Below are 26370 nucleotides of genomic sequence, written 5' to 3' on the forward strand. Positions count from 1 at the left end.
CATATTTTGCTCCGGTGCAACGATCCTCGAACGAGACTTTTACGATTTTTCCGAATATTGTTTCGCTTATGGTCGATCTTACCTTTACGTTGGAAGAATAGAAAGCGAGTTTTCATGCGTTAAAGATGGTTGAATTAATTCGGCTGGTTATTGTTTAAGTGGTGGAGAAAGATGTATTTGCTTGTAACATATATTCTCCCTGTTTTCTCTGTTTAGTGGTGTATGTTCTTAAAGACGAGTATTTGACGTGATCTAATGCTTAAACATATACATTTTGAACTGAACTTATAAATTTTAATTAGAAAGTTGAGAACATTATGTTTAATTTTACTTATTATTTATAATCTTACTATTTATACCCTATTCTTATTTATTTATTATTCATTTGTGATTCAGTGTTAATAGAAAGATCAAAATGACAGAAAATGACAAATAGATTTAGCATAAAGAAATGTAAAAAATGAAGGAAATATCGGGTAAAATCAAATCGTACAACAACATAATTGCTTAATTAGTCTTCGTCTCAATTTATTTTCCAAATACTTTTCAGATTGTCTACATCTCGGTCCGAACGCTCTTCATTTGTACTTACAGCGTAACGCTATGCAGTCGCATCACGGTTAAATACTATTTACTTTGTAGAGTTGACCAACTTTTTTCTTTCGAACTATTATCTAAAAAAAGTTGGTCAAGACAAGACGATCGAATCTCGAACAAGAACACAGCGCCCGTGTGAACTGTCGTTTACGCAGCGGGAATGGCAATGGTAATAAAATATAACGTTATCATCATCGTTATCATTATCAAATACACCGGGGTATTAAAAATAGAAGGAGAAGCGCGATCGTCGCGATTGTTCGGTCTTCACGAGCGATCATTTCGGAAGTACGTTCATTATGTACACGAGTATATTAAATCGTTTATCTGAGTCTCGAGTGCTGGAAACATGGCGAATCTTACGTCGGTTTTAGGAACTCTTGTATTTTATCGCGTTAGTCCATATTTTTCGCGTTGTTCATCGGTTCGAGACTCGCACGAATTTCTTCTTCACATCACCTGGCAGTGAAGTAAAAGTGTTTCCCTCAATGAACAATACATTGATATCGACGTAAAGATGATTTGAAACTCTTCAGAGGATCATCAGGACACGATACACTTGTCTGCATCCCTATGCGCTTGATTCGACATTGAAGACGTCGGTGTACGTTTCCTCGCGCATGCCACTGCGTCGTTGGGCACGTAAGAGATCCTGACACCGCCGTATGCTCTTCTCGGTGGCAAGGCGTAGGCAGCAGCTTCATCGGAACTGCTTGAGGAGCTGCAGGTAGAACAGCAAGACTCCACGTCGTCGTCGTCGCCCTCTATCCTTGATTTTGAGCTCCCAGCGACACCTGGAATATGTTTTGGAATTATAGTAAATATATTAGTCAGGAAAAGGGTAATAGTTATTGTGAATACAGAGACTATAATGGGCAGTTTTAATACAATAGAATAGCACATATTCTTTACAAGGCAAAAATAGTTGGTATAATAATTGGTGCTATAAAGGCAATATACACAGTGGAAGCATTCAGTACATTCTATGCAGTAAACATATCAAATATATCAAATATAAAAAATATGACAGAGAACGTAAACACAACAGAGAATTTATACTTCCTATTCTCTATAAGAAGCAATTATAGCAGAAATAATGATTATGTTCACTACAGTACAACAGACATTAACCTCAAAATATAAAGAGATCTAGTAAAGATCATATATAAATTTGTCTTAAAATTTCAGTGCTCACTAGACTCAAATACAACCCTGAAAGACTTAACACCACACCCATATTTTTATTGCTTTGAAGATCCCTTTTTTCAGGAAGATGAGCGATTCTCCGAAAGAACCGTGTTATCTTATGCAAAGCGGGAAAGTTTACCCACCCCAGGCGGACGTGCTAGCGACTTCCTCCGGCTGCAGGCTTCTCGATCGAGACACATTCGTTCTCGGCAGCGACGCTGGGGGAGGAGAGGGTGATGAGGATGAATTCCTATCGTTGTTGGGCGATAGGGTGACGCGCGACGACCCTGCAGCATGGTCGTTCACGTCCAAGTCGCCTTGGAACCGCACGCGCCGCGACGTTGGCGTCGGAGGGTCCGTTTGGCTGACGACGAAGGTCGTCGGCGACGTCGCCGATTCCAGCACGATCCCGGGAATCGCGGTTGCGACGACTCCGGTCGATGTGGACGTTGACGCCGACGCCGACGCCGACGCTCCGGACGGAGGCCGGGGAGGTGGAGGCAGCTCTGGCATGCTCGACGCATGGGAAGGAGCACAATTTTGAATGCATCTCAACGGCTCGCGGTCTCTTGCCTGCATTAACCTATGAACAGAAGATTTATGATAGCTAATTGAACTGATATGGTTGCTTAGATTGTCTCATCAGTCATGTTGCAATGCAATTACAGCTGGAGATTGCATGATTAGATAATTACTTTCGTGAAGAAATTTGTATTTTACAATAATATGCATATGATGGGTAATTTTATACAGGGTGCGTAATTTGATGAGACAGGTGGATTCATTAGGAAAAGAATGAATGCAATGATAGATGATTTAATGGAAGACAAGGCAGAGCACCGCCTACCGGTTGGCAACCCATCATGCATATCTAAATGTCTGTTTTCTTTTCAACTTTTTAGAAACATTTAGATAAATTATAAACCAATTGAATACAATAAATTTGAATTTCATTATTTATTTGTAGAATTGCTCGAAATATGGTAAATAATATGCAGATAGAAATATTTGTGTTTTAAAGTTAATGGTAATATCAGAATTGCATGTTGATTCATAGAGAAATTAGGTTGTTGAAAAATTAATTTACCTTCCCAATTCGTTGCGGCTTTCCTCTGGATGTGAACTACGTTCCTGGAGGAGTCTCTCAAGATTCCTCTCGAGCAACACTCGGTCAAGGCCACTCGGTTTGGAACCGCTTGAAGGGAATCCTTCAGTAGGGAATTCAGGACTCAAAGTGCTTTGCGTAGGTGTTGTCGCTAGGGAAGCAGACGTTTGATGATGCTTCCTATTCATTCGAGGTGAGTTACGAGGAGAACAGAGGGTGTGTCTGGATCCAGGCGGTGGTGGAGGTGGCGGAGGTGGTGGTGGGCTAGAGGAACCTTCGCTTGGTGGTGGTGGTCTCCGACCAGTTCTGAAAATCAGGTCAAATTCAAAGTGAACTTAAATAATTAAATTTTATCTTGTTAGAATGTTGTTTCTAAGGAGATAATGTATGAATGAAATGAAAAATTGCCAACGTAAAAAATATTACTCTATTTATCAAGTTTAATAATGTTCTTTAATTATTATTCAAAATGACAATTTTAATAGAAAGAAAAATTTTTGAATCTTCAAATTTTGCTTGACTGTTTTATCTTACCGGAAAACCGTAAATAATATAAACTTAATAACATATATACTAAAGTTGAGTTCTACGTTATTAAAACATAAATCATATATAAATACATATTCAGGATTATTGACTTTTGACCAACAAATAAGTATAGCGAATAAATTAAACTCAATGTATGTAAGCTTTTATAATTACACGTCCTCCTTAAAAATTCTTCATTCCTTTCTTAACTACATGAGAGTCAGAACAATGACTACCTAAGGAAGGAAGGTGGTGGTGGTGGCGGTCCGGCAGAAGAATCGCTCGGTGTTGTCGGGGGTTCTCCCTTGCTACAGGCTATGCTGCAATAAATAGCACCTCTTCGCGGAAGAAACGGCCGTCCGAGAAGGGACGTACGGCAAGTTGCGCAACAAAAGCAAGCTTCAGTCGCGTGCCAGTGCTGACCCTCGTGTGACATTTGTCCTTGATCCACGCTAATCGGTTCACCGCAGCTGTCACAGTACTCGGCGAACGAAGCATCGAAACATCGGAGACAGTAAGGTCTACCTTCCCTCATCACGTACCTCTGACCACCAAGCTAAAATCAAAATTTTATAAAAATTATTGTGTGAGAAAAGTTTGATTTGTGACTTTGTTTGAACACTTCGTATGATAGAATTTATATAATTTTTAGAATGGTTAATAGAAAAAAAAAATAGATGAATAATGGCGATCTTCTTTACAATCACCTTGATTAATAATCAACGGAATTCAGTTCAGTCTATAATGTCTATGTATATCTGTATTTCTATGTATGTCTATTCAATCGTATCTTACGTTCATCCAATATAACCTAAAGTTTCAATAAAACAAAAAATCAAATCTATTACTGTCATAACCATTCGTACAAATCAGTAAAATGTCAACAAACAGACCTAAGGACTCATCAATAGTAGAATAAATCGATTTTCTGAATCAGGAGTATTCAATGTCATCCATCATCCCATTCATCAATCGGATCGCCTGCAAAGGTCACTTTTATCATCACGCAGATTCTGTTCATCCCATTAATCCACTCCATGGGCCAATGCATCGTTACAAACGTGCACTTTGTCTCGGATTATCGGAAGATCCCCAGAGAGCGGAAACGCCGACATACGGCTCCCGATTGTAATCCAGATTTCATCGTTTATTATCGAGCTGGTTCGGCCGATAAGAAGCTTTGTCCAATATATACCCGACTGTTCGTGACATTTATCGACACCTAGATTCAATGAATTATCGCGTTGCATGCCGTGGACAGTCGTCACGGGAATATAAAGGGGACAGGTCTGAGGCTGACAGCTAAATCGTCCCAACGCTCCGGACTAAATGACTCTCGACGGACGTGCTCGTCTGGCGTAAATAATTGTCACGCCGCAAAAAGCACCAACAAACAAACCTGCTGCCCTCTGTATCGCCCGATACAACTACGAATACTGCTATTAGACTTTCTTTGTCGAATTCCTCTAGGGTATATCATCTGTGTTTTTTTTCCAATGCTTTTACTAAATGTACAATGACTACGAAAAGTATTTGCATACTCTCTTATTTTTCAATAAAGCGCTTTTTATCAGTACCCTCTTGCATAGTTAAACTAATAAATTATAATATATAATATTATGGTAATAAGTATTTTATCACAATAGTTTAGTAATAAATCTTCATAAGCAATTTTTACAAAATCAAAATTAATTTTCTCTATTCTGATTACCTTATTTAACAAAAACTTGTGTAATTATAAGCGAGAACTTTATAACATAGAATTTCTAACTTGTCAATTTACCAAATTAATATACAACAAGACCCAGATTCTATAATTCATTTTCATAGTCTCAAATTTTTATTCTATTTTATTAAAGATACCTAATTAATTAGTATGTAACTCCTATAATAAATACAACAATGTGCGAATACTTTCTGCAGCCATTGTATTTGTGCATTGTTAGTGTATTCAGTAAAATACTAGTTTCTTTATAATTAATACATTCTCGATGATAAGGTTACATTATGTACGGGTATTAAGTGCGATTTGATCTGACGGTGAGGAATTAAGTAGGCGCGTGTGTATTGGTCGACAGGGAATCTCGATTAATCGTCACGATAAGTGAGAGAAGTTGATCCGCGTCGGATGCGGATCAAAGGAACGATGATAAATTGTGAATCCAAGTCTGTCTTTTTTGATTACGTTAGCGTTCCGTGCTAACCTTTTCGATTTATTTTCAATAGGAAGCTATTTTTAGATACTCCTTTTTGTTGTGAGCTAAAGTCATGATTCTAATAAAAAATCAAGTAAAAATAAGAAATGTTAATTGAGAAACGATACAGAAAAGTAGAAATGAAGTTAATCACCTCATAGTTTGTACATGAAGTGACCGGTGTTTGAATAGTGACGTTGAAATGCAGATGTTCGTTTTTATACATATATATACGATACATAATTCATGACTTTCGCTTAGTATTCATGAAGAGTCAGTAACATCAATGACTCTGTACTTGAAGCTTCTGAACCGAAAGAAAATCATATAACTGACCTTAAATAGCAAGAAACATCCAATAGGTCTCAATCTATTTCCATACTCTTATCCTATTATTTTAATGTGGGTAACTATTCGCATAAATAATCCACTAATAAATACTCATTACCAATTATAAAAAATTCCTACCTGTATTATATTCCGAATACAACAATGATCTCGAACATCCTTCAGCATAAATCTATATATATCTAACTGCGTATATTAATAGATGTCGCATTATGAGTTGTACTAAGCTGGTTAGAACTGAAGACCTAATTAGATCTTAACTCGTGCGAATCTAACTTGCAATATAAACAAATCTATCATTAAGTATCTAAAGACAACATAAAACTACAAAAAGAAAGGAATTTCAGTAAACCTACTACAGATCCTAAACATGACCTTGTATCATTAAAACTCTCTTAGCTATTCTAAATCTTCCAGTGAAAGGAAAATGTTAATCGATTTCCTTCTACCTACGTCTTCTCGTACCATTCAAAAAGGGGTCAACCATTAAAACCAACATTCACCCACCATACATTAAACTATCTTCCTACTCGTTCGACCTTTACCTGGCGATCGCACTCGAGGCACGCGAAGTGCCTCATATGCCACGCCCTCCCCTCCGCCTCGGTGCATTCGTCAGCAAGTATGATCTCGTCGCAGGCGCAGCACCTCGGTTTCAGCGTTTCCGCGTGATGCCGGCCGCAGTATAACCTGCCGTCCCTCCAGAAGTATATCAGGTCGACGAGCAGCTGCCTGCACACGCAGCAGACGAAGCAGGCCGGATGCCAGAGGGCGGACGGACCGGCGCGGCTCGCAGCCACCGCCATCTCGCCGGCCGCGATCGGCCTGGTACATTCGCGGCATCCGGCGCCGTGGGGCCTGTCCAGCTGGCTCGCGTGTCCCCGTCCAAGCGCCTCGCGTTTCCGTTGCGCGGCAAATACCCTAAGCTCCCGCTTCTCCTCCTCGCTCAGGCCGCTGCAGTACCGCGCTTCGTTGTCGTGCGGTGGGAGCTGCTGTAGCAGCTGCTTAACCCGCTCCCGCTCGCCGGCGCTGCCCGCGTACGGGATCTTGTCTTCCGGTAGCGCGCTGAAGTACAGGTGTACCTGCGACACATGGCGCGAAGGAATGGTAATTAAGAGCGATTGGGACAGACGTGTTGTGAGATATCGGGATTTTGCGCGTGTCTTGATAAATGGTTTGATTGGTTTAAAGAAGCAAATAGGTTAGAATACAGTGTCGAGGGCAAAGGAGACACGATGAACTGGAAATGAAAAATCTTTGAATGGAAAACTTCTTTCAGTAGATTTAGTGACTAATTTAGCTTTTCTTGATTGTTCGTTGATGTTATATCTTGATATGTACATACATGGTTCGGTTGGTAAAGAGGTTAAGAAACGAAGAGGTTAGAATATAGAGTCTTGTGCAAAAGGAATAAGGTGAATTGATTAATTTACTTTCTTTTAGTTGTTTATTGATGCAATCAGTTTAAGTGCTCGGCTTTTTCGTATATTTGTTAGAAAATGAGGAGAATATTGTAAGTTGTAAAGAAATGGAGGAACATCGTTTTGAAAGGTTAATAAGAGGTATGTTCTTTTTATGAAAGATGAAGCATTATGTCCTATAATATTTGTTTCTTGTAATTATTGTATGAATTTTATGTGTTTAACCAACGTGACATAATTTAAATTAATAATGATCTTTCTTTATGAAAAGAACTAGAATTCAATTGATTAATGCACCTGTGCGATTGATCAATCGAGTTAGCTTCCATATCGATAACGTGATCAAGGAGTGTCAATCGATCGGCGCCTCCTGGAAACGCTCAAACGATCAAACAGAACTTGATATGCTTCGATTTATTCGATATGGAATATCGAATATCTCTTTGATCTCTGTGACGGTGAATCTGATAAAGATGCACGTGCATAAATAATTTCGATGCTTTGAGAATGATTGCTTCAAGAATTCGCCGTGTCCCACAATAAAAAGAAAGATAAACGAATAGAACATGATTATGAAATTTCCTATATCGACTGTGAGGAAAATAAAAATAAAAGTTTGAATTACACAAGTAAATCTTTAATGGACGGGTTAGCAAGTTTTACGAGATGAATCGAAGACCTTAAACGTTTTATGTATCGGCGATCACGATGGTCGATATTCATCATTCATGAATAATTCAGAAATGAAATGCTTACAGTTACATGGGACACGTGACGGACTCCTCCCTTGGACAAAACACTGGAATGGGTCTGCAATGTTTTATTTCGCTTACGGGATCGACGTTTGACCCGAATCTTTTCTCATTTATATTTCGTTTCTATTTCTAACGTTTTTATTATGTAAATAACTAATTGTAAGTAGGAGGAAAGAGGAAGAATAATACAGCAGTAAGTATTTGCATATTTACATTTGGTGAAGAATTTCATTGTAAAAGTTCTTGATATTCTAACCTCGCGAATTCAACATTTTCCAAACGAAACGTTATATCTTTCACATAACCTTAATACTCTTGAATAATATGTAAAACTGTTAAAGTTTCTCAAAATTCTAGCCGTCGCGGGTATCCTCTTTGTAACTGTCTCGATAAATCCTACGGAGAGAAAGTCAACCTTTATGTAAATCTAAAGTCACCACGTATGGCGCGTGGAGTATCAAGCTGCGCCCATATAGCTAAGTTCTGTATGAGTTTTGTAACGTTCAAATCTTTGGCTGACCTTTTTAAAATTCTTTTGTTTCGTTAGCATAAAATTCTCTTGTCATGATGTTCCTTATTTGGAATTGATATTTGTGTTTTAATTACCTTCAAGAATGTTTAAATTACCTAGGCTTTTAGAAATTAAAAATTACAGAACTTAAAGAGAGTGGAAATTAAAAATTAAGAAATTCTAAACAAAATCTAATCGCCTACCTAGGCTTTTAGAAATTAAAAGTTACAGAACTTAAAGAGAGTGAAAATTAAAAATTAAGAAATTCTAAGCAAAATCTAATCGCTTAGATCACATATGTATATGCATGTAAAGTATTGCAATATGTACATTATGCGATATACAGGGTGTCCCAATGTTTTGCGGCGAAATGTCAGTGCATTCTATAGGTCAAAGTAAGAAAAATGTGTCATATAAATATACGTCTTTATTACTATTTACATCTAGCAATGGTCAGAAGGTATCATAATACTTCTACAACTCTAACTACAATCCTATTTCGAAATATTCATCATTTCAGCAAAAAATTACTTTTTGAAGTTCCTGTTTATTACTGGTTGAAGTTGGAAAACGAAGAATTTTGTATGTCATTTTTTTTTTATAATTCTTTGACAGTGCTTTCAATGACATATGTTTGCATGACATTTTGTTCTTATCTTGACGTATAGGACATATTGACAATGTTTGGCCGCAAATAACTCAGACATTGTATGTAAAAGATTTTACACAATAATTATTTTTATAGGTAATGGAAACACCGATCACATCATGAACATCATGGTCCCATTACCGTTAATCTAATTTCTGCAACTTAACCTAAAAAAAGAATGGACATTTCAACCACCACATACAAGAATATATAATCGATAAATGTTATTAGATATATCTTGAGTTAAAAATAAGTTCTAACGGCCAGAGTACAAAGATAAAATCGAGGGACCATAGTTATGTCAGTATTCTAAGCATGTCGAATAAGTTATTTTCTTACTTGATCTGGCCTGAGGCCTGGCGGGACCCACGTGTACTCTTCGAGCGCGCATCCGCTGTCATCGTCGCTCTGCGAGTGCCTCTGATGATGCATCAGAGCCTCTTGAAGGGCGAGGCCTGGCGGAGCCGGTTGCACGGGACTCTTGAAAGGTTCCTGGTGAGAAGAACCAGCGGCCCCGCTCTGAAAAGCCATGGCCATGGCCATCGGCGGACCAGGACCGAGGCCGAGTCCCGAGGGACCGCCCGCCTCTGTCGAGGTCCGTTGATGCTCCTCCCTGGGACACCTGCAGCTTCTGCACACCTTTCTGAAATCAGAATCGAGTGCTCTGGGTTAGAGAGGCTCAGGGCAACGAAAACGAGGTCATTGGTCTTCTTTGCGTTTTGTTACGTGCTTTAATCTTACACAGGATTGGGCGGTGATCGTAGTACAACCGGGCAGGGGCTGATATTACATGAAAAAATAAGTTGGAAATATAGAATAACATTTTTTCATATGACGCTTCGTTCATGAGAAAATCAAGTTTGAAAATTTGTCAAATATACTTTAAGTTGGATAGGTACAAATTAGGTACGAGTAAACAATCAGCAGGATGCTATTATACACATGGAAACAAATCAAAAATGTAAATAAATTTTTCCGCTGATAGCCTTGTTCGAACTGGCCTAGTGTGTGCGTGTAATACATTTTCAAATTTATTTTTCTCAAGCATGAAGCATTATATGAAAAATATTGTTGTACATTTTAGATTTATTTTCAAATGTAGTTTATATGTTGATTATTTTAAGCATACTTGTCAAATCTTCGAAGACGATGTTTCAGATGAAAAAATGTTATACCAAATTGTTTTCTTATTTTTTTATTTAAAACCACTCTCTGCCCGGTTTCACTACCATTAGTCCTACCCTGTATACTTTCATAGTTTTATTTTGGGTAAGGTTTCTAACCTAGCAAATTTATGTAGTTTATACAGTAAATTTATTTTAAATAAACTTTATTTTCATTCTATGAAATCACATTTTAGATTCATGAATTTTAGAAACTTCTTGATTTTGTTGCAGATTGACTTATTCGATATTTATGGAAGTTTATAAATTTGACCAATATGCGTAATTTAATATAGGTTATGTACAAATTACAGAATAGTGTATTATTGATACTTTTTTACAAAGATTAATAATAAAACATTGAAAATAAAACAGTCTAACTGATCTCAAAGTATTTAAGAATTTCCAGTGGAATGATTATTCCAATTAATGAAGTAATGCTCTAATTGGCAAATTAACATAATGCTAAATATAAGTTAGGTTATGATTCCGCATACCTAAACAGAAAGTATAAATTATATGGTTCTTTGGATGGAAAGTTCGCTCATAAAGGCGACATATTAATTCAATTTTACAATTCGCAATAAAACCATACAAATCGGATTCATTACATGTAATTACTAGAAAAAATTCCGGTCATCCTAATTTGATTGGTGCAGGAACTTTATCGTTGATCGTAAATTCAAAATCATTGACATTCTCTTACGCTGAAGAAGTTAAATACTATCTAAGTCTTCCAAAAGCAGAGTATCGAAATGCTTCTAGTAATATGCTCTAAATTCCGAAACATTTCTGCACGAAGCTATAATGTGACGAACGCTTTAATTCACAAGAAATTATAAATAGATATCTATTAATATTGAATTATGTTAACAAATTATATATACATAATTTTTTAAAACGAATAGCTTTAAATATAATCAATGCAATTAATCGAAATATGTTTGATTTAGAACTAATTAGTGTGTTAAATATGTTTCTACATGAGTGCATGCAACCAAGAATTCATAGTAGCACTACACATGTTGCATATAAACGCAGTAGCGTTCCAAGAAGACATTCTTTTCCCACAGGAAGCGATAAATTCGCTTCCCATCAATTCGAAGAAACGGAAGGACCTCGATCGCTTCGCAAACCTATCAATTTAAAAAAAAAAGTACATAATCAAAAAGAAAATTAGTATACCCTTTAATTTCGACTCAAAAAAAAAAAAAGGAAACTAAATGCAGTGAAAAATAAAATCAACGAACATAAAGAAACCCTTTAATTTTCATTAAAAAAAAAGAGAGAAGAAATATACGTGTGCAATTAAGAATAAAATTAATATCTCTTAACTTTCACAACCAGAAGTACTATAAGACCGACATCTAGTAATTTCCGTTCAATATCAATTAATAACCTCTCAACTTAAAAAAAAACCAGACCTACACACAATTTAGTTAATTTTTCCCATTAGGAGAAACGGAGGAGAAAAACGAAAATATAGCATTGATTCACTTTCAAAACGAAAAGTATGCATGTTGCAATTTAGAGGGCAGTATATCATTAAGATGTTCTGCAAGTGAGAGAGAGAAAGTCTCATGGTACGACAAGAAACCCTATTTGCATGAAAGACGATGAATTGGCAGCGAGTGGTAGGCCTGATTACACGGTAACCAGTGGAGAATCATCTGTTCTCATCGCAACTTCATACTGCTTCCAGGCCGTAAGACGTAAGACATCAACTAGTCTATCGTAATTTAAAAACTGATTCATTCGACTTATGATCAACACTGTGTGAGATAGAAAGGGAGAAATTTCATTTTCGACGAGAAAGTGCGAACATTATTCCGTAGGAGATTGATCTGACTACGTTCAAGGAAAACAGTATACGCTTTGCCGGTGTGGTCAATGAAACGCGAAATGTGCTAATTTCACTTTTTTCTACTACTATTTCTCATGTATAATATTATGAACGTTTAATGATGCTTTGATTTGTTTCTTTCTTATTGGTTGATTAGTTAGTACTTGAATTTGATAACTTTCTATAGTGGACTCAAGTTAGTAGACGATTTTCTGATGTTCTAATGTTTTTTGAACTATCCTAACCTTAAATATTATGAGCCAAATGTTAATCTTCATTTCAATTGTACTTTAAAGCTTACTTTGCAGTATTTGAAAATGAAATCTTTTTATCTTTAGGTTAATACAAGGACTATCACGATTAATTCAATTATTTATTATTAATTCAATTGTAATAACTTACTTTGGAGTATTTGAAAATGAAATCTTTTTATCTTTAGGTTAATACAAAGACTATCACGATTAATTCAATTATTTATTCAATTGTAATAGTTTACTTTGCAGTATTTGAAAATGAAATCTTTTTATTTTTAGGTTAATACAAAGACTATCACGATTAATTCAATTATTTATTATTAATTCAATTGTAATAACTTACTTTGCAGTATTTGAAAATGAAATCTTTTTATCTTTAGACTATCACGATTAATTCAATTATTTATTCAATTGTAATAGTTTACTTCGCAGTATTTGAAAATGAAATCTTTTTATCTTTAGGTTAATACAAAGACTATCACGATTAATTCAATTATTTATTATTAATTCAATTGTAATAGCTTACTTTGCAGTATTTGAAAATGAAATCTTTTTATCTTTAGGTTAATACAAAGACTATCACGATTAATTCAATTAACATTGATTCATATATTTTAGTAAGATTATAACACAGTATCCAGATAGTTATGAGCAGAGATATAATTTCAACCAGAAGAGTCTTAAACCAATGGACCACCAATAAGTATTAAAAAATACTCGCTTATTACCAAAACTGTACAAAAATTTGTTATCCAATTTGAATTCGTATGTATATCCTTTGCCAGTAAAACAACAAAATGTAAACACGAAACCTTTCACACCAATCAACATAACACGGAACACCTTTCAGCCACTCTCCACGCACTCTTCTGAAGAATATAACCAGCTCGCCAAAAAACAAGATCACTAAAACGACACCCGTATCACAAGCAGGCTACCGACCAAAAAACTTTCCCTCGAACAGGCCAATCGGCAAAACGAGATCAACTCACTCTGCAGAGGCGGCGACATCATAACCCGAATGCAAGGAGCCACAATCAGGTATCACTGGCTCCCCGGTGATCCTGCGTTCGGTTTCAAACACAGCAACGTCGTGGGCACCGTTTAGATATTCCACGCACTTCTCCGTAGGGCTAGCTCTCGTTGTAGCCAAAGCTGGACACCCGACCATAACACCAACCACATCATCTTCCTCGTTTCCATCTTCACGATTCCTCAGAAAAGCATCTAAATAATGTTCATCGGTGGAAGGTAACTCGTAGACGGCGCCAGGTGTCCAATTACTGGGTAGATCCCGTCGATTGGCAGATTCATCGTCAATTTTGTTAACCTGATCGTTTTTCCTGGCGTATAGTTTACGGAGGTAAGCTTCCTGGTGGCTCCTGGTGGCCCAGCAGCCACCCTGCCACCATCTTTTTGAGCCTAGCACTGAGGTCTTCCGTCTTCTTGCTAGACTTGACATGACTTCTTAAGGAGTTGACCCATGTAAATATGCCATCTGAATTGTTGCTGGTTTCAAAGGAATATTCGTTTGGCAATTTGAAAGTAGCATTGGAATAACTGTTCTTCTATAATTGATGTATGTAAGTTAACATCTTTTGTTCTCGTTTAGAGGGGCTGATGTCAGTCATTATGAAGCATTACCTCTTTTAGTAGCAAAACCTTCGTTGTTGTGTTTTGTTGTTGTATACTATCAGTATAGGAGTAATTTTATTATCGTTGATGAATACTAGTGTATTGAAATTAATTTCTGCCTGATCCTAGTCAACAGTATATCGTCTCTTCCTCACGACTTCTCTTACAGTCTTACAGAATCGTGTCTGGAATCCTAAGATTGGAAGAGCCAGACATCGAAAGTCCACGATTCTATGCATGTCATCATCGACCCAATGCTTCATAAGGTCTAAAAAACTCGGTGGCTCCTCCAAGTCTGCCATTTACTCAATACTTTAACCATTTTGCAAGAGCCAAAAAAGTGATATTGGCATTCGGCTGACGGTGTACCATGTTTTTTTCAGTTCCTCGGGTTGGCACGCGCTGTTGGAACACCAAGAGATTCTCCAGGATACGACAAGGACGCGTCGAAGGGACAGGGACAACGGAGAAAGCGAGCGTCGTAAGGAAGGAAGGAGGAAAGATAGTAGGCAACGAAGAGGAAAAGAAGAGACAAAGATGCAGCTAGGAAGGAGCAACAGAGAGAGCTAAACCAAGAGGGAGAGGGAAAGAGCGTACAATGTGCAGAATGGGAAGAGAGCAAGAGAAAGGAGAGGGAGAGGCAATCTGTACGTATAACCGGTAGTACAGCCAGAGATTAACGTTTTAATACGCGGCACCGTGGTCGAACGTACAAAGGGAATCAGGCGAGCGATAACGTTTCACGCGGATTCTCCAACCCGATCTTTGTATCGATCGGCCTGCTTCTCTCTTCGCCTAGGATTCACACAACCTAACTCTCTTAAGCGTCAGTTTCCGATCGCCGTTCACTTCAGTCGTCCTCTTCAACGGATCAGATTCGATTCACGTCGAAGCCTTGACACGCGACGTGTCAGTCTATTCCGGGACCAGTCTGACAGAGCGAAGTCACGAATACCTTCATCCTGTCAATCACCGATGCAGTAGAACCACCGACAAACCTTCAAAGCAGCTCATATTGACCGTAACAATTTATCACGTAATCACAAAAATGGATATGAACGATGAACTGTCAAACACCACCACTAGAACCTTCTCTAACTACACTTAATTTAATTGAAGTTTGGTAAAACAATGATAAAACTCTCGAGGACATTAGGGAATAAACAGTGAGAAGAAGGTTCACGGGGTTAATTGGCGGTAGTATCGTGACCGGTCCGTGAACGCGTTAAAAAGCTTCTAGAAGCGGCGTTTCCGTCCTTCCTACTCGGGCGTGCTGAGGCCGAGCGGACACTGAGCGTGCTCTGGGACCGCTTGGCAGCCGGAGAAGTGCGGGGTAAAGGCGGCTACTCGGCTGGAAAGCCGCTTCAGGGAAGGGGGAACGAGGGCCCGTTCTCGAACTCTAGCTGCTACGCCGCTGCGTGTAACTTCCACGCCGCCAATACGCGCTCGCTTGTCCCCACCACCACGCCGCGGGCCCTGCTGAGCTTCCCGATATATTTATATTCGTTTCTAATATGTGTGGCGTGTCGGGACTCGACGCCTCGCCGAAGGGCCCCGTTCGAGTACGCGCGCGCGCTCCAGTCATGTCGGTCCAGCATCGTTCCACGAGGGACTGTGCGTGCCGTGACCACAACCGCACCCCGAGGCTATAATCTGCTACGACGCTATCGCCCGAATCGATTCTCTCCTGTGGATATCCTTGGAGAATGCAGGAACGTTTCTTGGGGACAATACAGGGGTGATTTTTGTTGCTCTGGGTTAGATTAGTATTCTCTGCGTTTGGAGTTGAGGACTGTTTTTTTATTTGATATTGCAGAAATTAGTCAGAGGGTGTAGTTGAAGAGTTTCAAATGGATTTTATAGAATTTCTGATATTCTTTGGTCTATGACAATCTGTTTTAAATCCTTTTTTTTATTTCAGTTTTAGATTAGATTAGTGTATTACGATTCTAATGCTTAGTTCAAACTGGCACGGCTCGGTTGTATAAATTGGATCAAAATCTTGAGATCTGTCGTCTTAGATTAATTTACACTGGAATGGAGGTTAGGTTCATAAAGTTTCTCTAGAATCTTGTCTACGTGGAAAATAATATCAAACATCAATGTACTCCTCCAATTGCCATAATTCCTCCTTCTAATCTGGGCATGTTAGGTATCCTACCATGTTGTACTATTTTACTATTTTACGACAGAAAGAAGACTAAATTTATCTACAACGATTTCAGCACTCTCAGTGACACGTAAACTGGACTGCAGAAGCAAACATAGCCTCGTCGTTGGCGATGTCCCGCAGGCTCACTGCAAGTGGTTGCAAATGTTCGTCGTAATGACGCTGCCGTTTTTCTGGAGTATATCCACTTGATGCCCTCGCCTTGCCCAAGAAACACGGTAATGGTTCTTGGCTGATCGTTAACCGACTGGTTCACTTGGAAATGCGATGTTAATTGGTTATTAATCGACCATTAACCAGATGGCCTCGATAAAACCGGAACATTTTGCTTCGTATATCGGCAAACTATTCTATTGAATCTTTTATTGCATCGAACAGACGCATACGTACGAATTCATTAACGTGAGATGGTGTAAAATTACTGGTTAATTATAAATTGCTCATTAATCGATAAGAAATACCGAAAACAGGATACAGCAGTTCTTTTGTTCCTACGTTTCTCTCGAATCTATATATAAATTTATATTTTACATATTTATCTAAATTATTTACAGACTCTTATCACAGGTTAATTAATCATCCAACAACACGTGATGGATTTCAGATTTACATATCATCATCGTGAATCTTAAGTTCAAACTCGTTCGCATTCGAGTATCAGACTGCTACCAAATTAATTGATATTCAATTAGGTCCCGGGAGTCTTTTTACAGGGAAGTTTTAAACTTAATGGGAATCCGTTGCCCGAACACATGCTCCAAATTCCCAAGTAAAGTGGCCAAAAAGCGCGATTTTAATTAACACTTCATTAGCCAAATTGGTAAAGCATAATCAGTTTCAGCAAATTTTTAATTCACCAAGAAACGATGCAGTACGTATCTTATATGTCGAAACTAATTATTCAAAACGGTGTTCCTAATTAAAAGTTAATTAATCAATTAGTAGAAAACGATTCTCTGTATCAGAAGACACTGAATACATTGGAACGAATCCTGATCCATTTCTGAACGTTACATTGGGCAAAGAGATCTGGAATAGGCATTCTTACGTAATCCAAGTGGAACGAGTCCTTTTCCGGACTCGATTCTCGGATCGTCCCTAATGATACGGACTATCCGCCGCCAATGAGACATAAATCGCTTAATCATCGTTACCGTACTCTCCAACATTCCACCGTTTCTCGTTTCACTCAGTCGTAAGCATGGATTAGCAGAAACCTCTAGTCTCCTTTCTGCTTATTTTACCGCGATACACATGAATGATTTTTCAGGGCGATTCCAGGAGTATAGGTTCGTGATAATAACGCTAGCTATGAATCATGCTCGGCTCAGTCAAGTCACAACTTCTCCGTTTATTTCTCTGACAAATATCCGTTTAACATGCTGTTTGCCGATACATGGAGAAATGTAGAAAAGGAATTTAAGATTATGGAGGAGGATGTGAAAGAGTAACATCTATTCTGTAGGAAAATTGTCCAAAGATTAGAGAAAGGTGTAATCGTGAATATTCGCGGCTACTCGGTTATCCCCACCTTCTGCGTTATCATGAGAGGATCACAGTGCGTTTTGACGCTCAGCCAATAAGCATAGAGTTTTTGTCCCCTCTACTTTACATTTATTCTTACTGGCTATAAAGTGGGAACTGTATAATACGTTTTTAAATAATTTACCTCTTCTTCAAAAGCAATCTTTGCATTTTGTTATTAATTGATTTTTTGTTTCTGGCAAAATGAACTGGGAGGAGAAATTTCTGTTTATTGGTCATCAATTAGGCAGATCCGCAACTTATAGTTGGAGTTCCTTATTTATGATGGCACGCTGTCTGTTCCGTTTGACTTGAGGTTAAAATAGATGCATAAACATAAAGCTGCATCTGGAACGAACTGTTAATACCCAGTAGCATTTGCTCACGCTGCTTCTCTTTGATTTCACATCATGCATACGTAAGAAGTCGCAACGATGTCTGGATAACGACTGAGTAACACGACTAATCTTCGGCAGTGGTTTTTAGCATTTAACATGAACAACTTGTGCATTCTAATGCCTAGAAGAACGAGCGAACCGAGAGAAAAACCTTTCATTTGCAAATGTCCATAAATCAATTTTCTTCATTAATAAGTATTCTCATCAATCTTTATTTGATATCTTTCCCTCGCTAAAAATAATGTTTTACAAATTGCAAAAAATATATTTAATACGTAATTATCTCGTACGATTTATAAAAGCTCATATAGCCATTAAATGTTATTATATATCTGTCTGGCCATAATTACAGATATTTCGCTAGTACTAGTGATTACAGTCGATCTTATATTCGAAAATTCGAAGTTAGCGCTTTTAACGTCTCCATAACCTCACTCGCTTAACATAACCGCAACCATAGCGTGCAAATTTCATTTCCTCCTTACTTTTTACTTTACCGTTGAGGTCGACTACGATTCAGCGAGATTCTTTCCTCCACAGAACTTACCATAAGGCTATATGCCACTAATTATCTTTACTGTATGAAAAATCAAAGATATTTTAGCAGAAATATCGATGGTGGTTTGCAAACGATTCAGTACATGATAAGTTGCTATGGAGATACTGACTCGATTCTCGTTCGTCGAAGAGCCGATTAAAAGGGTGGATCGAAATTGACGGCTTAATTTAATTCAGAGGGCAGGCATACAACGTTGCAACATCTCTTTTTGGTTCAGCCAGGACATTCGCTTCCGAGAATGCCATGGAGAAATGTCTTCATCGAGCTGCTTAGTGGCAACTGCCACATCACAGTTTTTGCTGCTGTTCCCTTTCAAGCTTTTTATCGTTCATGGAATTGACGAACATTTCTGGTTCACAGTATGATTCTAAACGAGACGAAGATTCGATCTAAAATCATGGCTTTAATTAATCACCATGTTCGGTAATTGAGAAATAGAACGACTGGTCCAATATTTATAACGTTTGTTTGTATTAGTGAAGTAGTACGGCTCATTCTATTTCAAGGGATTCAGCAAAAACAGCTACCTCGCCACCAGGGTTTCAATCAAAGCTGTACTTCGTCTTCCTTCAATCATTCCAAGCATTTCCTTCATTTGAAAAGGATGAAGGTTTCCTCAATCAATTTTTTGCCGTTATGGATTACCCTTTTTCTATCGGTCCAGAGGTTTAGACGTCAATGGTCCGCTAGTTCAAGGTAGATTGAAAATTCTGTTAGACAATTGAAACGTGCATCTCTGTAATTGAATCTTTTTACTCGAAGACTCGAATAGATAACTTACAGCATAAATTTAGTGGTCTAGTTCTTTCATTCCTAGTTCATTAATTTCATCTCAATGATCTACTATTCAGAAAGCGTTCATCTCTATATCCCATCAAACGAAATGGTGACTGTATCATTACTTTAACAGCAGGACATATTTCTAACGTCTAAAGTAACAGGATCGCTTCTGACACTCTACTAAAACAGGTGGCACACGATTGTCTGAGAGAAACCTGGTTGGTTATGCGCACATGCGCATGCGCATACGCGCGCGAGAACACCGTGTAGTAACCGGTACAAGGCACACCATGTACCGGAATTATTAACTGTTATGCAGATGAATCTCTTATGCTTCTTCCACGCATAACACCGAGTGCTCGAACTTTTCAACCTCCGCGCCGAAGGCGTTCACTCTATCCGACCGAGATCCTCCATCATCGACAACGTTGATCTGAGTACCGCTGCCGTTCTAGCTTTATACGGTAGCCGCGACTGCTCTCCGCGTTAACGAGCTGCGAATGCGTGCGTGTCACGAGCTGGGAGGAGAGCAATTTGCAATTCTTCTGCTTCTTTTATCTTGGATTTTCCGTGATTCTATATATCAACGAAGGATCTCTCGTAACTATAAAATATGGATTACTCTTTTATATAGAAATTTAAGTCTAAGATCGAGGGAGTCTTTACTTCCTTATCCCGGATTTTCTGAGACTTGAAGAATCAAAGGAAAGTTCTCCTGATTTTTTATAATATTATAAATTATTTTTATTGAGAGGGTTTCAAAATTTTATTAGGGGATTGACAACATTTTTAAGGGGTATATGGAAACTTTTTTTTGCTTTCAACTGATTAGAATTTAAATTTTAATTTAGATCTAGATATTTTATACCTTTACGTTAAGAAGGCAGAGTTAATGATGGTTTTTGAATTTCTAGGTTACCGTGACAGCGGGACTTTCCCACAATTTCTCGACTTTTCCAGCTACTTTCAGTTTTATTTAAACATACTACATTTCTCATGGGCTTTTACTTTCGGTTTTACTGGTTTTATACTGGATTCCAGTGTCGAACTATTGAGATAGGCATTAATGGACAGCGCATTAATCGTCCAGACTTCACTAAACATAAATCACACAAATACTTAAACGTTATCTTCGCGACGACTACTCATTGTTATTCCCAATTCTACCTTATATATTCACAAATTTCATTCTGTGAGATTTGTACAAGCTTATTTACATACGTTAGAACCACTTTGTAATGCTCTGATGACCATTGTTCAACGAATGAATCAAAAGCCTACAGTAAACACTACGTGTAGAATACATAGCGTATCATATTTGAAGCGCACTTCCTGGATTCTCAGAATAACAGGGTAGGTGACAATTATACGTGCATACATATATGCACATATACTTTCCAATTTCAACTTCATTCCAACAAATACAGTAAAAACAAAACAGTCCATTGATTCTACAATTTTGTTCAATAGTCATTCGTTGTTATTTTTAGCTAAACATCTGGAATGAAGTGAGAAATACGTTAGTAAGGAAATAAAATCTAACCCAACGTTGACCTTTGATTCGCCGATTCCAACTGTTCAACGACTCCTCTCCACCTCTACACCTGTCGTCCAGTGAAACAGCTGGTGCAAGCCGAATATCCAGTGGTGTATCACCGAACTTCGCTATGAGGTGACCGGCCTACGTTTTCCTCCTTTTCCCGCGTTTATATTTAGCACGGTCGCCACCAGTTTACGACACGCGAGGAATTTTTCGTCCTGGGGAACTGGTTTCTTTCCTTGGATCTAACAAGCGTTGTGCATTCGGTCTGAAATGATTCTTTAATTTCATTTGTTGATTATGCTTTGATCCTTCAACAATCTGAGCCATAAGTAGCCAGGTTCAGAATAGGTCACAATGGTGTTTAATTTGAAATGTTTTCTTTGCTTTTGATTAATCATACATATGTGTGTATGTGATTCGACTATTTCTCTCTCTTTCTCTCTCTCTCTCTATGTTTATTTGTTTGTGTGATTCGATACAGTCGAGCTGTAAACAGAAATGAAAGTGTTGAAGTGTATGTTTAAGGTTAGGTTTATAGCTGCAAAGATACTGAAGAAATATTTAGTAGTGCAATATGATTTCTTTCCTATCTAAATTTGGAGCTCAGAAAATTCTAAAAATTGTCGATTCCTTTTGTTCAAACGTCTAGTTGTTGGAGATTTATTACGGTGACGAACAATATTGTTCGATACAGGTATTTCTTGTCCTAGACAGACCTGAGATAATAGTCTACTATTACAGAAGAGGGCAGATTCTTTCCGAAGAATCATTGTAGCCCTCGTACACCGGAAATGCGTGATCAACAAATCGTTCGAGTCTGTTTACGGAAAGGAGAAGTCAATGGATGATGGTTTTTATACTACTCCGAGATCATTTTCTGTTCGAACGTCCGGTTTTTAGTACCGTGCAGTATTGAGCTCGGGCAAATTGACGGTATAGAACAGTCGAGGATTAATCTCTCTCGAAATTATGATTTTTCTACTTGTTAACGACTACGATTCTTCAACATGCGAGTTTGCGTTCCTAACCTGCACATGTAACACCATTATTATTGCAAGTTTTGTTTCGCAATTGCGTCTGCAGAACTCAAAAAATGCATCGCTTGAACTTCAGATTCTAAGTCATGCGTTAAATCATTTTTCTTTTCACGATATTTTGAATTATTCAGTAATACTTATTATACCTAATGGAAATATCAAACAGAGTAGTTCTTAATTAGAATAATTAGACAAATTTTGGAAGATTCAAAACTGACAAAAGGACTTATTCTAACCTTAGTATCATAAAAATGGGACTAGTAGTTGGCGCCTAAAGTAGGTGGAGTTGCGAACCGCCTTAAGCTACTAAATATTCCATTCCGCCTATATTCTGTCCCAAATTACCTATCCAATCACCAATGCTGTCCTTGAAACAATTTTCTAACCTAAAACTAATCTAAGTTCATCATTCATCAACTCTTAAATTTTATTTACCATCTTACATATTTTAAACTACAATATTATTGAATCTTATTTAACTTTCTTAACTGGTTTTAATTTCCATTTGCATATTATCGTTAAGGCAGTTCCATAATAGTGTAATTATAGTATAATTCTTCTGTTTTAATTCACGAAGATTGTGAAGCCACGGTGATGTGTGCGCGCACTTTCTTTCCCGCGCTTATGCGATCAGCCCTCCCCCGGTTCCCACGAGCATTCTCCTGCTCATTACGACTTCCCGAGGCAGAGGTGCACACGGAACCAAGTCGGTTTCTCGAAAGGAACACCGGTAACAACTCGACCCTCGACTGCTCCGTCAATAGTAGCTGCTCGAATGCGGCCTGTTTCAATATTTGTAAATCCTGCCATTCCCCCCCTGCCCCTGTTACGTCGACACTCGACAGTTCTCTGCTCGTCAGGATACAAACAAGGCGATTCGACTTCTTAACCGGGGAAACTTGTTCAGAAAGGATGGAGAAGGTTAATCTGGTCTTTATTAAACATTTTCTTTTTGTACTTCTATAGTTGGACAGTGGAGAACTCCTTATGGTTAACAAGAATTTTTTATATCTTTCTTTTTGCATTTGTTATAGATTCTCAAATTAGGTTATATAAATAATAAATCTGGCTTAAATGTCCTTCTTTTAAATTTCAGCTTAAATAATATCTGGTAATGTTGGGAATTGAAGATATAGAAAGAAATAAGTATATATATAAACAGTCAAAGCTATTATGTAGTATAAATTAAACAAAATATTTAACGAAATTAATTAAACAAAATAAAACAATTATATTCTCTAAATTGAACTAAAACTGGCTATCTTTTGTCATATAAGTAATTACGATTGAAATTATAAAGTTATTAGAAATAAAAATATAATATTAAAATATTGTCAACGACACAAACATTTCATGTACGGCAATAGTCAACTAACACGAGGTTTCAGTTATCCAAAGGTTTCATAAGAGAAAGGATACAGCGGATATTTATCATGATCACCATAATTACATCAAACCACTCCTATCCGTAATTGCCACGAAACTCCGTATTAGATATATGCAATAAATCCCCATGAACGGTGAGCGTTCGTGAATTTATTAACTTCTTGTTGTCGACTTACATAAACGAAACACGTTTTCAATTTTATTCATCAAATATTTCTAATATTTCCTTGTCATGTATTTATAGTACCATAAAATACATTGACATTTCGTTATTATTTATTGAATTCAAAGTGATACATAATTGATTGTTAAAAGCTGTCCATATTCTAGATTTCAGATCTTCAAAGATGATAGTATGTAAAGTGTCTAATTTAATGCATATTACATGAGCCTACGATCAGAATTTTAATTAAGATAGAACCTTTCTAAGACTATTTTTAAAAAGGGATACTTTCGCTCACAAGCTGTGAATACTATAAACTATATTATATACCCAAATTCTTTCCAATATTCCTCTCTAATTTATTATTTACATTTAGCATTCTACCAGTTTAAAAAATCACTAGAAATCAGTTCTTCCAAACTCAATAGGTTTCACATTTAATCCCAGCAAAAACTTCAAAAATGACAAAGAACATAAAAAATAAATGCCATTAATTGACTCAATGTAATACAATTCCTTAACTTCAGTCATTCCAAATAAAAGCACACCGTAACCTAACCTCAAATCGAAGGTCGAATCGCGCCGTATAATCGTAGACACTCGAAGCGCGTGGTGTAAACAATATGTTCCGCCTGCGAGAGAGGCACTGCACGAGCCTCAAGGTCCAAACGCGATCGGTAGGAACGAAAAAAGGAGTTGTTAATGGAAGTGGAGTTCCATCGGGCGCGAGCGAGCTGGCCAAGTGTATAAGGAAATCCAGTCGGGGAATTATGCAGATTGTAGGTTGGAATCCATCTGCTGATGGCTCGGACGGGGCATACTCGAACCTACGTGAGTTCATCCACGGCACAGGACCAACTACCCATCAGTTCTGCCTGTCGGTTTCGTTGCCTCCACTAGCAGGACGTTCCTCTTTCTTCTATCTGTACTTTTGGCCTCTCCATCCTTTCCTTCTACGAAACGGTACGAGGGAAGCAGGAGGTTGGTGGAAGAAGCTTGATCATTTCCGTGGAATTACGGGGCTGTGAACGGTACAAAGTTACCTAGGGAGAAAGGGGGAAGAGTTAAATTAATGAAATCGCGACGCGCAAGCCACGACGAGCAGCTATTAGCCTGGAATGTTCAAATTGTTCCTGGCTTACGGTCGAGGTTTTATGATTGAACTTTGAACTTATCTTTTGCGTTAGAAAAGACGATATCCTTGTAAAGTTCTGGCTGCGAGGATTTGGTCGAGTTCTTTGGTGATTACATGGGTAACTATGCAAAGAATGTTCGATAAAATTCCCTAGGGAATTGGAATGGCACGGTTGGCTGTGTGATTGGAGAAACAAGTTTTGGAATCTGTAGTAGAATTGTTTGCGTGTAGCACGGTCTGTATCGTTAGAGAGGAAGTTCAATGTCCTTATAAAAATTCCCTGTGGGGCTTACGGTTGGTTATACTACTAGGGAAAATGGTAAAATGCTTTCTAAATAAATACTTGAAAAAGCTTTACGGAAATTTGTCGATACTCTCATTTATCAAATTTATAGTAATATATTACGAAATGTATAATTAAATTTCCTATAATACTTAGTTACACCTTCATAAGAATATAATTCTTTAAAAAATGCTACGGTACAAATGGTTTCTAAATTGTTTCTAATTGTCAATTACACAACAGAATTTATTATCGCAATAAATATCTCTACATTATTCAATCATTGTAAATTATGGATTATAACTCTCTCTGAAAGTGTTAAATTCCTGTGTTATCAATTAAATTATCTGGATACAGATCGGAAGAGATCGATGGTATCGTAATGTTCAACTGACGAAACGATGTAAAGGCAAGAGGGGAAGAGACGGTAGACGAGGATAGAAGATAAAGGATAAGAAGGGAAAAGTTCTCCAGAGCGGCAGGATGATGGAAATTTGCGCCCAGTGAACCTTGTCCCGGAGCGTTGGATTATTTCTCTATTTTCATTCTTTTAAGATAAGTCTGGTCTGCTCGTGATCCGGTTTACCTATCTCGTCCAATAAATATCGGGAAATATCGTGAAAACTTCTGTTTAAACACGCTGAAATCGCGTACACAAACAGATTTCTCTAATAATCGATGTTTTCTATGCTGTATTCTAATGAACCGTTGTCATCGAACCGTTAAGTGTTCTATGTTGGCAAGACTGTTACTTTTACTGACAAGTACTGATGACAAGACACGTATATGCGTATCTTAATAAATGGTTTCTTCAATCGATTAACTGTAGAACCTAACCTACATATGTATGCAAATTCTTCTTCTATTACTCCTATTAAATTCCTATTTCTGTAAAACAGTTAACCACACACAGATACCAAAATTAGTAGCGTAGCACCAGTAAAATAGAAATCTTTCGTCAAGTGTTTAAATAATGACTAAGAAGTTTCTAACTTGAAACTCTTTTTAAGATAATCACAAATCACGATTAAAAAAATTATCTAAGGATTTCCATTGAATCGGAAGATATATGTTGTTCACTTGCCACTGTTAATTAACTGGAACCTAACCTACATATGTATGTGAATTTTTGTTTTGCTATTCCTACTTCAAAAGCGTTAACTGCACAGAGAGAACAAATTAAACAGTAATAACATAGAA

General features: G+C 37.6%; 1 protein-coding gene and 2 long non-coding RNA genes across 15 annotated transcripts in view; 2 read left to right on the forward strand and 1 right to left on the reverse strand.

The window, feature by feature from the left end:
• Positions 1 to 500: 500 nt before the first annotated feature.
• Positions 501 to 26370, reverse strand: part of LOC100650810 (prickle planar cell polarity protein 3) — a 119708-nt gene continuing 93838 nt past the window's right edge. For 3 of the 4 annotated variants that reach the window (XM_003396247.4, XM_048407851.1, XM_020863565.2), the window contains 6 exons: positions 9637 to 9940; positions 6507 to 7043; positions 3655 to 3974; positions 2873 to 3196; positions 1929 to 2368; positions 501 to 1391 (listed from right to left, as the gene is read on the reverse strand). In XM_003396247.4, coding sequence (XP_003396295.1) covers positions 1141 to 1391; positions 1929 to 2368; positions 2873 to 3196; positions 3655 to 3974; positions 6507 to 7043; positions 9637 to 9940 — 2176 coding nt within the window. In that variant the 3' untranslated portion in view covers positions 501 to 1140. Of the gene's footprint in view, positions 1392 to 1928; positions 2369 to 2872; positions 3197 to 3654; positions 3975 to 6506; positions 7044 to 9636; positions 9941 to 13549; positions 14020 to 26370 lie in introns of those variants that run through there. The other variant, XM_003396246.4, reaches the window with a different exon arrangement.
• Positions 6968 to 10646, forward strand: LOC110119381. Of its 3 annotated transcripts, none has more exons than XR_002307797.2 (3): positions 7037 to 7523; positions 7654 to 8330; positions 9394 to 10646. It is a non-coding gene; the product is annotated as an uncharacterized LOC110119381 (long non-coding RNA). The 3 variants fall into 3 exon arrangements; XR_002307798.2 differs by having other exon boundaries at positions 7039 to 7342; positions 7405 to 8330; XR_007224888.1 differs by having other exon boundaries at positions 6968 to 8330.
• LOC110119380 lies at positions 12179 to 25250 on the forward strand. 8 transcript variants are annotated; one of them, XR_007224886.1, is made up of 4 exons: positions 13733 to 13808; positions 13912 to 13920; positions 14011 to 14839; positions 16418 to 25250. It is a non-coding gene; the product is annotated as an uncharacterized LOC110119380 (long non-coding RNA). The 8 variants fall into 8 exon arrangements; XR_007224884.1 differs by having other exon boundaries at positions 13792 to 13920; positions 16418 to 20223; positions 20538 to 25250; XR_007224885.1 differs by having other exon boundaries at positions 13792 to 13920; positions 16418 to 17557; positions 17633 to 25250.

Source organism: Bombus terrestris, chromosome 7 (genome assembly GCF_910591885.1).
Source record: "Bombus terrestris chromosome 7, iyBomTerr1.2, whole genome shotgun sequence".
In the NCBI taxonomy this organism is placed as follows: Eukaryota; Metazoa; Arthropoda; class Insecta; order Hymenoptera; family Apidae; genus Bombus; species Bombus terrestris.